Source organism: Mesoplodon bidens (assembly GCF_964165515.1).
Source record: "Mesoplodon bidens genome assembly, chromosome: 20".
Taxonomy (NCBI): domain Eukaryota; kingdom Metazoa; phylum Chordata; class Mammalia; order Artiodactyla; family Ziphiidae; genus Mesoplodon; species Mesoplodon bidens.
Genome location: NC_138181.1, coordinates 31,984,650 through 32,000,265, shown reverse-complemented (window position 1 = coordinate 32,000,265; position 15,616 = coordinate 31,984,650). Strand labels below are relative to the sequence as shown.

At 40.7% G+C, this 15,616-nt stretch overlaps 1 protein-coding gene across 1 annotated transcript in view; it reads left to right on the top strand.

The window, feature by feature from the left end:
• Positions 1-15,616, top strand: part of CSMD1 (CUB and Sushi multiple domains 1) — a gene marked incomplete at its 3' end in the record, with an annotated part of 1,732,394 nt that overhangs the window by 1,605,011 nt on the left and 111,767 nt on the right. The window contains exons 43-47 of the mRNA XM_081220901.1: positions 4,530-4,707; positions 6,662-6,807; positions 7,609-7,689; positions 8,848-8,961; positions 14,941-15,129. Of these exons, the coding sequence (XP_081077027.1) occupies positions 4,530-4,707; positions 6,662-6,807; positions 7,609-7,689; positions 8,848-8,961; positions 14,941-15,129 (708 nt within the window). The remainder of the gene's footprint in view (positions 1-4,529; positions 4,708-6,661; positions 6,808-7,608; positions 7,690-8,847; positions 8,962-14,940; positions 15,130-15,616) is intronic.

Sequence of the window (15,616 nt, the reverse complement as noted above, 5' to 3'; positions counted from 1 at the left end):
AGGTTACAGACTCAGTCCCACAAGACTGCCCCCCCGCCCCCCGTCCCTGCCCCAACTTCAGATGCAAATCCAGGTTGTCACCTGTACTTCTGATAGACTGCAGATTCCCGTAGTTCCCTCCTCCTGTTGGATGAATTGGCTGGAGCCACTGAACATTTTACTTACTAGGTAACTAATTATCAATACCAAGGATATAGCCCAGGACCAGCCAGATGGAAGAGATGAGGGGGCCTGCAGCCCTCTCCAGGTGCTCCATCCCACCCCCCACAGCTCCACCCTCCACCAACCTGAACCTCTCTGGACCACTCCTCCTTTCTTTTCTCTAAAGGAGGATTCATCACATAGGCACGATTGATTAAATCCTGGGCCCTTAGGTTGGAGATTAAGTCGACCCCCCTTCCTCTTCCCTTCCCAGAGGTGGAGGTGGGGCTGAACCTCCAATCACAGGTTGGTTCCCTGGGCAACCAGCCCCCAGGCTTCAGGGCTTTCCAGATCACTGCATTAACATAAACTCAGGTGTGGCTGGAAGGGGCCTGTTATGAATAATAAAAGACAGTTTGATCTTCATCACTTTGGAAACTCTGAGGGTTTTAGGAGTTCTGTGCCGAGAACAGGGAAGAAGGCCAGAACTGCATGTATTTCTTCTTATGAGTCGTGCTGCCTCACTGTATGCTCGTGGATACATAGACGGATACGTGTGTGTTGACTCTGGCCCCTGGGGTGGAGGGGAGTGCGGCATCTGTATCACTCCCAGTTGCGAAGTGCAGTGCACAATAGCCCGATGGTCCCTCTCCTGGCTGGTGGGTTGCCTGCCCCTCCTGCTGGGACCAGGCTCCTTGGCAGACAGGTGGTTGGCTGTGGTACAAGGACCCCTCCTGTGACTGGATGCTCCCCACTGGGCTCGTGACTGATCTCCACTGGAGGGTCTTCTTTGAATCTCACCCTCAGGGAGAGCATGGGGGTGGATGCATTTCATGTGAGCTAGATCACAGGCTCACTGTTGCTTCACAGTTCACCTGAGATGCTGCTCAGACGTGGAACTCAAAATACACCTTTGGTGCCACTAAGATGAGGGGAAAGCCTCTGGGAAGAGATCCTGGACAGGCCAGAGAAAATGGAGGTGCAGCTTTGACTCACTGTTGTAGGGTTGTACGTTTTCTCACTACAGGCCACACAGCAGGATTTTGCCTTGAGAAAATATTACATGTGCCTTGACAGTATTATTACCCAAGTTGAATTTTATACTTATTTAGCTATTAACATCTTTCCTCATCACTACGTGGTGTGCAGTGAGGTCTGCAAGGGCAGGGATGGGGTGTCTGTGGGTCTTTGCTGTATCCCCAGCTCCAGCCCCGCTGCCTGGTACATAATAGACTCTCAATAAACACTCACTGAATACATGAGTGAAAGGATCTGTTATTTGAATATCATAGGTAAATCATGGCAAATATATTAAGTGACATAATAGCAGAATGTGTTTTACCAAGAAAATAACCATATCATTTATTTTGACCTTTAAGAGGTGGGCACCATGCTTTTGTTTGTTCTGTTTTGTTTTCTTCCCCCCAATGGGAAGGGTACTACTCCATGTAGTGTGGTTTTAGATGCAAATTAAAGAGTCAAAATGCTAAAGGGAAATCTTAGAGTTATAAATCAATACCAAATGAATAACCTCAAGTCACACATCAGGTATGTCAGCCCAATGGCTTCAGCACACATTTTTTTTTCTAACATCTTTATTGGAGTATAATTGCTTTACACTGGTGTGTTAGTTTCTGCTGTACAACAAAGTGAATCAGCTATACGTGTGCATATATCCCTATATCTCCACCCTCATGCATCTCCCTCCCACCCTCCCTATCCCACCCCTTTAGGTGGATGCAAAGCACCCGAGCTGATCACCCTGTGCTATGTGGCTGCTTCCCACTAGCCATCTGTTTTACACTTGGTAGTGTATATATGTCCATGCCACTCTCTCACTTGTCCCAGCTTACCCTTCCCCCTCCCCGTGTCCTCAAGTCCATTCTCTACGTCTGCGTCTTTATTCCTGTCCTGCCCCTAGGTTCTTCAGAACCATTATTTTTTTAGATTCCATATATACGTGTTAGCATACGGTATTTGTTTTTTTCTTTTTGACTTCACTCTGTATGACGAACTCTAGGTCCATCCACCTCACTACAAATAACTCAATTTTGCTTCTTTTTATGGCTGAGTAATATTCCATTGTATATATGTGCCACATCTTCTTTATCCATTCATCTGTCAATGGACACTTAGGTTGCTTCCATGTCTGGCTATTGTAAATAGAGCTGCGATGAACATTGTGGTACATGACTCTTTTTGAATTATGGTTTTCTCAGGGTATATGCCCAGTAGTGAGATTGCTGGGTCGTATGGTAGTTCTATTTTTAGTTTTTTGAGGAACCTCCATACTGTTCTCCATAGTGGCTGTATCAATTTACATTCCCACCAACAGTGCAAGAGGGTTCCCTTTTCTCCACACCCTCTCCAGCATTTGTTGTTTGTAGATTTTTAAATGATGGCCATTCTGACTGGTGTGAGGTGATACCTCATTGTAGTTTTGATTTGCATTTCTCTAATGATTAGTGATGTTGAGCATCCTTTCATGTGTTTGTTGGCAGTCTGTATATCTTCTTTGGAGAAATGTCTATTTAGGTCTTCTGCCCATTTTTGGATTGGGTTGTTTGTTTTTTTGATACTGAGCTGCATGAGCTGCTTATAAATTTTGGAGATTAATCCTTTGTCAGTTGCTTCGTTTGCAAATATTTTCTCCCATTCTGAGGGTTGTCTTTTCGTCTTGTTTATGGTTTCCTTTGCTGTGCAAAAGCTTTGAAGTTTCATTAGGTCCCATTTGTTTATTTTTGCTTTTATTTCCATTTCTCTAGGAGGCGGGTCAAAAAGGATGTTGCTGTCAACACACTTATTTTTAAAGTGTTTTCTATTCATTGTCTCACTCATTTTCAATCTCTCAATTGTTTGTTGTCCATGTTTATTAAGATCTGAGCCCAGCAATGGGATTAATGCAAGGAGGTTGGGTGGGGGTGGGAACACAGACCCTGACTCCCGCCTGCTGACGTTAGTCTAATGGTGAAGAACAGCTGGCCGTGAACTGTAGACCACGGCCACCTGGAGCCCAAGCCACCAGGAGAGAGTTTCAGGGGGTGGTGACATTTGAGTTTTGAAGGAAGAGACCAGTTCACTAGGCAGCAAGGTAGGAGAAAAGCATGTGGGCTTTTCGTGCAGGTGGACAAGGACATGATGTTTGCAGCTGAGAAAAAATATGGCATCTTCAGGGTACACTGTAGCTTGTTGTGACTGCAACGTGGTTTCTGGCCCTATTTTAAAGATTATAAGTATCTGTATACTTTGTTTTGCTAGGTTACATGTCAAGGTCTGTCTGACTCCAAACCCCACTTATAATTATGCTATAAAACTTGTAAAATGTTCTCCACAGCCCCTTCTAATGAATTTACCCAAAACTCGGGCTGATTCAATCTACTTGACACTGGTACATTTTCTAACCCCTTTGAAATCAGTGTGCATCTGTATAGTTAATGTGTCATATAGTGCTTCATGGTATTTCATCAGCCGTCATTTTGAATTGTTTTTGAACTTTTAATAAAAATGTATTTCAGCTTATTCACTCCACCTGAATTTTATGACTTTTGTGGCAAATATTTGAAAGCCTCACAAGATTCATGTTAGTAACAGACACTCTTAGAGCATCTGTCGGCTTTTAGTTTGACTAAAAAGTCTACTTGTCTATGACTTTGATGTATTATTCTACAATCTAAATTAAAGAATACATCTCAGATTTTCTGCTCATGTATGGTCATTTCATTTTTCCATAAAATAAAATAATTTCCATGGCAACAGTGATGATCCCTTTATTAAGTAAAATAAAAATGGACTCTTGAGTATTGGGATTCTTCACATCATTGATAACTGGTGAGATATGAGAGTGCGTCTATAAAATACCACTTATGTAATTTTATCTCATTTCTCCAGGTGTAGATCTGAGGAGAATTGATTATGTCTTTGTTTCAAGGCAAATAGACTTAGATGCTTCTCTTTTAGACAGTTTAAATAGGCTTTAGAAATCTCACTTAAAACCAAAAAAAATTGTCTTTCAGTTAAATATTTATGCATAATTTCAACATCCCTTGCATCAGGTGGTCCAGTGGATTATCATCTCAGTCACAGGAGACAACTGACTAAGGGTTTTTTCTTTCTTTTTAATTATGTGGAAATGACTTTATCCTTAGGGTATTTTGAATGTTTGGAGAATATATTAAATGAAACCTAGATAACGTAGCTAAGAAGTATAATTCTTCCAAGGTTTTAAGACTTTAGGTGGATTATTTTGACAAAGTAGTTACTGAGAGATATTTCACAACTATTTCTTAGAAGGAAAATTTTGCCTGAGGGACCTTAGAGACTGAGAAACATTTCACTGTATCCTTTGTAAGTGGACTGTGTGGGCTTGATTTTTCTTACTTCCTTCTCAGCTCCTTGTGGGTATAATGTGACATCTCAGAACGGGACCATCTATTCCCCTGGGTTTCCGGACGAGTACCCCATTCTGAAGGACTGTGTCTGGCTCATCAAGGTGCCACCTGGCCACGGCGTCTACATCAACTTCACCTTGCTGCAGACTGAAGCTGTCAATGACTACATCGCTGTTTGGTATGAGAGCCTTCCCTGAGAAACACCATCAGTTGTTGCGATAAACCATTCTTGTAACCACTGACGTGTCACTTATGTCTATTTAGAAATGGAGTAGTTAGGTAGATATCAGAAAGGAAAGTTACCAAGTAAATCTAGAGATACAGAGAATAAACCTTATGTACTGTGTTTGAGTTTTACTACATGGTAGATATATTCAGGATTATTCTAGATATAGGAGACTATCCCATGATTATTTTATTTTTCCTTTTTGTTTTCTGTTTCAATTTTTATTTATTTATTTTTTTGACCACACCATGCAGCTTGTGGGATCTGAGTTCCCCAACCAGGGATTGAGCCCGGGACCCTCAGCAGTGAAAGCATGGAGTCCTAACCACTGGACCACCAGGGAATTCCCTGTTTTATTTTTCATTTTTAAGTGTGATGGCTTTTTTTCCTGAAAGAAAAGCTGATAGGATCCTTTGCCATTATAAGAATTTGATGCTTCTAGAAATGATTGCAGAAATGATTACACACAGCTTTCTCTCCCTGCTTTATAAACCTTGCAGAGCTGCCCTCCCATGTGCTGTGTAGGGGATACTAAGTGGGGATGTAGCCCTGGCTCCCTATCAAATGAGCCACGTGGTCTGGATAAGTGACTTAAACTCTCCTTGACTAAATGTTCCTATCTATGGGAATGACTGTTCCTACCTTTGCATTTGAAAGGTTAGAGTTTATGGGGGAAATGGGAATGACAATTTCTCTGTCAAACTATGGTAGAAAAAGTAGAGCGTACCGTCGGGGCATGACCCAGAGTTGAAGAGCCAGGATGTGCTTTTGGGAGAAACTGCCCTGAAAACTCAAGGAGTAATCACACTTAACAAGGTGGTGTGTGTGTGGTGTGTGTGTGTGTGTGTGTGTGTGTGTATGTTGGCAAAGTTGTCGTAAATGTAGTGGTTGTTCAAGTTATTGGAAAATCTGTAAGGCAAGAGAACAGGGAGAGTTGCAGGCGTTGGGAGACACCAGGTGTGGAGTGGCTGAAGTCTCCTGAGAGCCCAGAGAGAAGAGGTGACCTGGCCAGGTAAGCAGGGCGGACCATACAGAACCTCATAAATCATGTTAAGGATTTCAGGCTTCATCCTAGAGCAACAAGGATTCACCTTAGGGTTATAAGAAGGAGAATTACAAAACCAGATCCTGGTTTCAGAATACGCAGTCTCATTGTGTGGGAAGCACGTCAGCTGGCCGAGAAGGGAGAAGAGTCCAAGAAGCCTTTGAGGCTGTAGAAATAAGTCTGATGGGGAGGGGCATCCCGGTCATGGGAATGAGCGGGAATGGACAACTTGAAAGGTTAAACTGACCGCATGAAGCTGCCATTTCAGAAGCAAAGCAAAACAGACAACACCAAAAGGAAGATCCACACAATAATATCAGCAGGTTTACTCGGATTAACTGATAGATTTAGGAGGTAGGAGGAAAATCTTCATCAGGTAACAATAGCGGAGGGAGCCTCTGTTGTCTGAATGTGCGTGAGACAGAGAGACTGGAGTTCCATCAACTGTGAATATTAAATATCTTGATATTTCTAAACACGGTATCTAGAAGACGGTAATATTTTATTCAGTTTTTAAAAATATTTCAATTCAGTAGCAAGAGCTCCATAAATCTCACCCGTGATTAAAGAGACACTGAATTTAGACTTTAAAATGTGGACGTTTAAGAAGAAGCTGATAAACGGTATTGCCGTCACCAGAATAAATGTGACCTGGTCTCAGAAATGCCTCAGAAAAGGTCAGCTGTGGGAGGAACAAGTGAGCCCGAGCTTCTGGTTTGAAGACCAGACTTTTCAGATGGGTCCTGGGGTCAGACCACCGTCTTTCACCGAGGTGGAGCCCGACTGTCAGAAGAAAATGGTTGTTAATTTAAGCTGTAACTAGGAGCTTTCTAGTCAGATGATTCCCCTTCTCTTTCCTAGGGATGGTCCCGATCAGAATTCGCCTCAGCTGGGAGTTTTCAGTGGAAACACGGCCCTGGAAACAGCGTACAGTTCCACCAATCAAGTCCTGCTGAAGTTTCACAGCGACTTTTCAAATGGAGGTTTCTTTGTCCTCAATTTTCATGGTCAGTGTACTTTCACTCTGTTGATGAAGGCAAAGAATTCCAGTTGATTTTTCTCATAGCGTTGACATAAACCTTGTTTCCATCGAAAGCTCCTTGATTCTGCCAACCGAGAACCAATAGGATTTTCTCGCATTTCATGCCAGAGGTTCGCATGACTCTTTTTTCTTCCTGATGTATTTATTATTTCCCAACTCTTTTGTAGTGAGCTTGGATTTACTCCAAGATAAGTGTATTGTATGTGAAACTCTGATGTGGAGGCCACTGAAATACATTTAGTACCTTTCATAGATTTCCTCATCTCCGTCTTCAGATAAACCTCGATAGCAAATGTCATGTGGTTACAGAGGGAACAAAGCCAATCTTTACTGATTTTGAGCATGAATGCTAAATAATCTAGGGAAAAAGATACCAGTCCCTTATCTCTCACGAGGACTGCCACATGGACTTCCTCAGGACAAGAGGCCGAGGAAGATCATGTCAGAGCCAGACATGGATGTGGAACCAGACCATGGGTGAACCATTTCTCTTGCAGAATTCCAAACATATGTAAAGTGTTTTTATTTAAACATTATAATTTTTTAAATTTTATACTTTTTCCTTTCAATTTTAGATATTCCTTGATATTAAGTAATTCTGTAAGCATTTGAAGCTCAAGGCTTTCGTAAAACTATGATTTACAAATGCAGACATTTTCCTGTACCTAAGCATTATAACAACACATCATAAGAGGAATGCTTTTTGTAAGGTTTCTGTTTATTCAGCAAATGTAATTGCTCTTATTGTTTTTTATGAACCATGTAGCATTCCAGCTCAAGAAATGTCAGCCTCCTCCAGCAGTTCCACAGGCAGAAATGCTTACTGAGGATGAGGATTTTGAAATAGGTAATGTTTTCTTCATTACAACATCATTAGCTCAACCCACCTTTTTTACACCCACCCAACTGTAGTAGTCAGTCAAGTAACTGAGTATTTGTCAGAAATATTCCTCAAGCTTTACTAGAGAGATATACACGGAGGTCATGCATTGAGTAAATATCTTTTTCTTTCTTCATCTCCACGATTTTCAGTGTTTTTTTTCCGTTTGAATTTTGCTTTTGTCATTTTGAGCACATTTTCCCCCTACATCACTCAGTAGTTTGGATTTTTCTCCTGAAAAGCAGTTTTCAGAGACAGACTTAAACAGATGTTGGTGTTTAGTTAGGGAACCGTGTTCACGAACTAGAAGAAGAAAATCATTTGTGGCTAAAATAATGATTAGTCTAACATTGACCTTTCATTGAAACTGGAATACAGTTGGTGAATACATTTAATGATAATATTTAGAGATTCTGTTTTTTCATTTTATATTAATGATCTGTTTCATTGAATAATCATCAGGTCACATTAGGAAACCAGCCGTGGTGTATGTTTGCCGTATAGTTATTGCGATGCAGGATTTCTCTGTCTCAATTACAAATACTCTGTCCTGTTGTCACACCCTGTTTCAGGCCAGTGGTCAAACCATGTGACCTGATTTCTGCTCTACCCCTAAGGGCTTAGTTAATGAGAACATTGTGCTCATTAGGCCAAGTTCATTGTATAGCCCTCTCTGGATGCATAAAGCCGTTCTGTTGTACAACCTTAAATCCCAAGCATCTATTTCTCTTTTCTTTCTCTCTTTCTTCCCTCCTTCCTCCCTCCCTCCCTCCCTCCCTCTCTCTCTCTCTCTCTCTCTCTTTCTTCCTTCCTTCCTTCCTTCCTTCCTTCTTTCCTTTTCTTTTTTTTAGTAGTCATGGGCAAAGGGAAATGAACATAGACACATCAGTCAAGAAAAATCTGCTACATAATTTCTGTAGAAATATTGGTTACATTTAAGATAGCATTTTTATAAATTAAGAACTGAAAATGGCACCATTTCATTAAACAGACTACACATGAATACCGATCTTGATTCAGAAACAGTTTGCGCACTCACTTAAGCCGCATGCGTGTTTAATACATTCCCACGCTGCGTGTCCTGGAGACAGAATCTTCAAGTATATGCTGTGCTGGCTCCTTCAGGAGACTCCGTGAAGTACCAGTGCCACCCTGGGTACACGCTGTCCGGGACGGACACGCTGACCTGTATGCTCGGCTCCCAACTGCAGTTTGAAGGCTCTCTCCCGACGTGTGAAGGTATGAAGTTTATACTACAAATATGCTTGTTCAACACGGAACATGGTGTAACTTGTATTGGTCTGGACTTCCTTGCATGTGTCTGAATTTCTTTGTATGCATCTGGATTTGTCTCTATCTGTGTTATGATTCCATTGCAATTAAAATCACCAGCTAACAGAAATATCTTACCCTTGCTTTTAGCTAGCTCCACAAAATAAATCAAACCTACATCAAATAGGAAGTCTTGCTGTTTCCCAACAGTTTGTCAGGAAAATTTTCATACATACGGCAAAGTTGAAATAATTTAAAAATAATACCCATGGCCTAAGTTCCACCATTAATGTTTACTACGTATCCTTTGTCTCGTTTCTCTTATCTGTCTATCCATCCATTAATCTATCTATATTTTTGATACATTCAAGGCAAATTGCAGGCATCACTACACTTCCCTCTGAATTCTTTAGCATGCATAAAATTATCTAGTGTTTACTTTTTTTTCTGTAAAATGTATAGACATTGAAATGCACATATGTTGCATACAATAAATGCACATATTCCATATTTTTACAGCTTTAAATTGCATAGACCATATGTAATAACAGATAATATACAATAGCAGAACAAAATATGAGGTTGAGTCTGTTGATTCAATTTATTTGAATATCATTAGATCATTTTAAATACATAAAGGCACCACTTTTAAGCACTATTGGAAGAAAAAAAGATTTGGAGGAGATGTAAATAAGTTAAAATGTCTCAGTATAAGTCAGAAGTATGACTGGTTGCCTGTCAAAGAGCTTTCCAAGATAGATTTTATTTTGTAACTTCAAAATCACAGTCATGTTTATTTCCTTTAAAGAATGGAACTCTCCCCTTTCAGGGAATTTGAATATTATCATTCATTAGGGATAGTGAAACATTTAAAAGGGCCAACACTTAGGAAGAGAAGACCCAGAGTCTAGATCTGATTATCAAGTGACCTTGGTTACTAATCTTCTGAGCATCATGTGTAATGAGGATCATTTATCTGCATCATTTATGGGATTGGTGTAAAGATGAAGTGAATATTAAATTAATTCTAAGCGATTTATAATGTTAATTATCTACCCTATAAAAGGCAATTTTCTTTGCATTGCAATAGTATTGATTCTGCAAGTGCTCAGGCCCATGAATTGATTCTTCCAGAATATCTGGTAACTTTGTGCATTTTCATTACTAATGAGGCAGAATTTCAGTCACTCTTATAGAGGGAAACGATTTTCAACACCTGAAGAAAATCTGGAATGAATTATTATTAAATAACCAAAGTAACTTAGGTTGTTTCTGAGAAAAATGTACTTTGGAATTGCACCCAGGTGCGAGCCAGTGGGCGTGGGAAACTCCTCAGGAGGGGGCACCCCGCCCTTTGCCTCTTGCTTTAAACACTTGCGGGACCCTTGTAGTTGCGGTGCCACTGAAACCCTGCCTCTAGCTGCCTCTGTTAGAAGCAGGGGGCCGCATGGGGCACTAAGTCAGGACACTGATGTCATTTTCTTCCTGGGAAAACCAGTGTGTCAGGACCACGTTACCTCAGCGACAGTGATCTCCAGAGAATTCTTTTCTCAAGGTGGTGGAGGGGGTGGGTATAAAAGTTTCATCTTTTGCCCTTTTTTTTTTTTTTTTTTTTTTCTTTTTGCGGTACACGGTCCTCTCACTGTTGTGGCCTCTCCCGTTGCGGAGCACAGGCTCCGGACGCGCAGGCTCAGCGGCCATGGCTCACGGGCCCAGCCGCTCCGCGGCATGTGGGGTCTTCCCGGACCGGGGCACGAACCCGTGTCCCCTGCATCGGCAGGCGGACTCTCAACCACTGTGCCACCAGGGAAGCCCCATCTTTTGCCATTTTAAATAAAAATTAACTGAGGTAAATCTTCACATGTTGAAGGCAGATTTTAATTCCACCAAACACGACCTTAAATTTCTCAGAATAGGTGACTTTCAGCAAGGGTGGTCTTAGCTGATTAATGAAGAAAAGTATAAATGTTTATTTAACATGCTACTTTAAAAATAGGGAACATGCCTCCGTTCTGTTGTCTCTCCCCAAGATTAACCTGGTTTTCACTTAAATGAAATTGATTCATGACAATCCAGAAACAGAGTAGATCAATACAACAGGGGCATCATTCTCTAAATTACTTCCGCTCTCACACGTTTGCAGGGAGTGTCCAGCTAACAAGACAGGCTCCCTGTACTCAGCCCAGAGGTCCCCAGGCCCTACTGAACGTTATAGGAATTACTACGTAGGATGACCTAGTTCTCTTCTGTTTCAGTTCAGGAATAAATTTGTTTAGAATGAAGTGAGTTATCTTAGCTGTCATTCCCTGAACGCCTCATTATTTAAGAAAGGAAATAAGGACTCGGATGTCGTCTATCAAATACTTAAACACTTAAGCACTTAATTGTCATTTTTCTTCCAGTACTTTTCTATTATTTGATTGGGCTCAAGTGGGGGCCAATTCCCCAATAAATTCCTGATGAAAAATTGTACTCGTTATGAGTCCTAGTTCTTCAAATGTCATAACCACACTTTTAGAAGTTCTGCTTTGAAAATTATCACCACTTAAGGGTGGTTGATTGTTCCTTGGGAACAATGGGAATAAATTGTTGTGAAAGTTCACACTTTTTACAGATAAATATTACCTTGTTGGATACTTACCTTCATTTAGAAAAAAAAAAAAAAATGAATGAGGCTCTGGAATGTTTTTCAACACCACCAAGCAATTCTCTCATTTTCTTTAGACACCAGCTGAGTGCCCCACAGTTTAACTCAATTCAAAGACACTCCCAACCCTCAGGAATTTCCAGGGGTTTGGGGAGCTCCGTGCCAGAACCTGGGACAGAGGCCAAGTATATTTTAGCATAGAAGGCTATCACGAAAGTGACTCTTCTCAAGTGAAAAAGAAGAGAAGCATTTCAAAAAGTGAAGAGAAGCAGTAAGAGAGGTTTGGAAGTGTGAAAGGACATAGGGCATCCAGGAAAGAGGGGGTGGCCCCCAGCAGCTTGCTGTCAGGGTGTGTTTGAGGGAGTGGCATTAAGTGGGCTGGAAACCTAAAGGGCTCCAGATTGTAAAAGGTCTTCAGTGTCAGGTGGCTTCATCCCATAAACAGTGGAAATCCATCAATGGTTATTATTTTTAAAAATTGGAAACATGCATTATCAACGAACACTAAAGACCATCAGTGACCTTCAAAGAGTGGCCACTCCTTGGGAAGCATAAGTGTGACAGTAACATGTCTCCAGTCCTCCAGGTGACAGAGTGCTCCGTCTCCCAATTCTTTCATACCTAGACGTGCTCTTAAGAGTTAATTTATTTATAAATCCTGATGTTTGAGTCCATTACTTTTGCTGAAGCCCTGCAAGGTGCTTTGAGTTTTAAGGCTCGCGCTGGATTTTTCTCAAAAAGTAAGCTAAAGGAGTAACTGCGCAGAGGGAGGGGACGCAAAGCTCAAGCCGATGTCTCAGCAGCACGTTCCTTCAGAGGCGCCTTTGCCAGGACCCTGACGCAGATGCTTCCCGGGGGTGGGAAGTCTCTGATAGCCGCCGTGGGAAACAGGGTGTTTTTAGCACGGAGGGCTCAGCTTAAGGGAGCCTGTGGTCTCTGAAACCTTCCCGCTGTCAGTGGGGGTTGCTCCTAGCAACAGTTTCCAGAGGAAGGGAAGGGGTGGGCACGTGGGAGGGGGCGTGAGAAACACAGGAGTGGAGGCACTTCCACTCACCTGGAGACAGACTCGGTGCATCTTCAAAACAGTACGTGTGTCTGAAAGAAATACTGTGAAGGGTTGTAAAAAGAAATGAAGCAAATAATCTCACTGATGTTTTCATTTTATCTTCTCTAAACAACAGAAACAGGGAGTCAGAACAGCTGTGTTTAAGAGCCTGCGTCTGATCTCTAATCACACCCTGGGTTGTGCTCTAAGCTCTCCAGGTGCATTTCAGCAGGTGGATGGTTTCCTGTTTCCAGGTGGTCTGCTGTCCCAGTGTTGTCTAATAGCTATGGTTGTGGTGACGAAATCGCAGGACAGAGATGCAGGTTAACTACTTCTCCCGTGTGTTAACACACAATGACACGTGCTCTGTAGCATCTTCACGTCAGGAACAGGCAGGCATGTGGTCAGACGTTGTAACACTGTCTGCCCACATAGCGCTTTAGATTTAAGAAAAGCATTTGCATGCTTTTGATCTGATTATAACCCTGAGGAGGATCTTTATTGCTGTCTAGTTACAGCCAACCTCTGGCTCTTATTGTAAATTCAAAACAAGTCCCAGCAGATCCTAAAACCCCAGGCCCTGCACACATGCAGACAGAAAAAACTCTAACTTATTTTATTTTATTAACATCAACACGTTCATTTCTGAAAGGCCATAATATATTTTACAGAGTGATCTTACCATCAACACAGAAGATACTTTTTAAACTAAGTTGTTTGCTCTATGTGTTTTGGCTTGAATTATTTTTTATATTACTTGCCATTAATTAACACTGTAAGTACACTTTAAAATCTACCTAAAATACACATTTACTAAAAGGGTTCTATGAAATGTTTCATCTTCAGTGATTTTATCCCTAAACAGTTTCTAAATTTAAAGATACGTCTCAATTGGAATACTAAGTTAAATGAAAAAAAAGGGGGAAAATACTTTTTTTAACCATTACTTGAATCAAAACATATAAGCTTTTTCATCTGTTTGGGTTTTGAAATATATTCATAAATAGTACACATTTCATTAATTAAAAGGAGATAACTCAACAAATAAGGCACACTTCCATTGATAGAAGCTCTTTTCCATTGAGGAAAAGCAGATCATTTAACTTTTTAAACATTTTGTAAATAGTTTTGGTACGTCTTTGTTTATTGTTGAACCAGCACCAATAAGAGAAATAATTTTTTCTTAATTCTATTCACAAACTGTTTCTGGAGGATACTTAAATTAGCAGTGAGAGAAATGACTGATTAAGAGACTTCGGTGATTTTCTTTTGCATTCATACCTACACAGAGTAGTTTTATTGTGATTAACTTGGAGTAGTTGAATAATGAAAAAAGTGAGAGGGAAAATTGTGTCAAGGTGTCCATATTATCTTAATGATTCATTCACGGTAAATTAACCCATTAGAACTCACTCCCACTTTACACAGTAGAAACCCAGGCGTCCCATATGACTCACCACAGTCCCAAGCAATCACATCAAATGTTTAAAATTTACTGTTCTAAATATAATTAACAGTATAATCAAAGGCAGAAATAAATATAATTTTATTATCATTATGTATAATTTCACAATGTTTTTGTAATATTACATTGAAAAGGTGAGGTCTTACAGTTTAGTTGAAAACTTGGGATCCTGTGGTTGAGTCCACAAGGCACCTGCCCTGAGTTATGTGAGGTGTGTGGGCAATTCAGTCATAGATTGAATGGATGGTCTATGGACCATGGATGAGGAGTGAAAGGCACATATGGTATGAACTGTCCCTATGTCACGGGTCCCTCCTTCCCTCACCAAGGGCAGGTCAGCAGGAGCCAGACCATGGCTTCTCCACCTTCTCCAGGTAAAGAAAACTTCCAGGTTCAGTGCTTCTTCTCAAGTTGGCAGCTACCTCAGCTTGGCTGCCCTAGGATCAGGTTGACAGACTTAATCTCTTTGACTCTTGGTCTCCTTAGAGTTAAATAGGATTTATCTATCCATCTGTGGCTATCTATCAGTCATCTACCAATCTCTTCTATCTCATCTGTATATCAACATATATATATTATACATAATTATGTTTTAAGTTATAGGGTGATGTTAAAATGTTGCTTTCCTGTTCTGTTTGTGTCCTGTATTAAATTTGGTCACATCTCAGTAGGATTGCTTTGTTGTTGTTGTTTTCTTTCATGAGCTTGTGTATCCAGGGTTAGAAACTATCCTATTGAAGTTGGATTCATTTTGTTAAGGAAAACTTTTACTCGTGCGTTGTTTCTTAGCACAATGCCCAGCCAGTGAAGTCCGGACAGAATCTTCTGGGGTCATCCTTAGTCCAGGGTATCCAGGCAACTATTTTAACTCCCAGACGTGCTCATGGAGCATCAGAGTGGAACCAAACTACAACATCACCATCTTCGTGGACATTTTCCAAAGTGAAAAGCAGTTTGATGCACTGGAAGTATTTGATGGTAAGTCTCTTTAAACTTTGTTCACATACCAGTGACCTATGCATAATGTAATAAGGATGCCACTATAATGTTTCTGTAATGCAAGAACTTGAATGTTTTCTTGAAGTAAATTACATCTCCCCCAAACAGAAAATGAATTATTCTTGGGCTTGTGTGGTCTCAGAGATCAAGCGGTAGGTAAAACATTTCCATGCCGTTCCTAATGTTGCAACTTTTAAACCATCAGGATGCTGGTGACACACCCTGAAAATGTACTGAATTAACTTTAATCATTCTTTAATTCTTTAATGTGGGGCTTTGAAGTAGATGATTCCAAAAGATTTTCCTTTCCCTTCTAAGATTATATTGATTTAGAAGATATTTTAGGAAATTTAAGAGGGCTAAAAGTACTTTAATCAGTCTAAATGATTATTTTACTAGAAATATATAAAAGTAATGGCTCACAGAGATTTCTGGGTGATAAATGCTATAAGAGTCTTTAATGTAC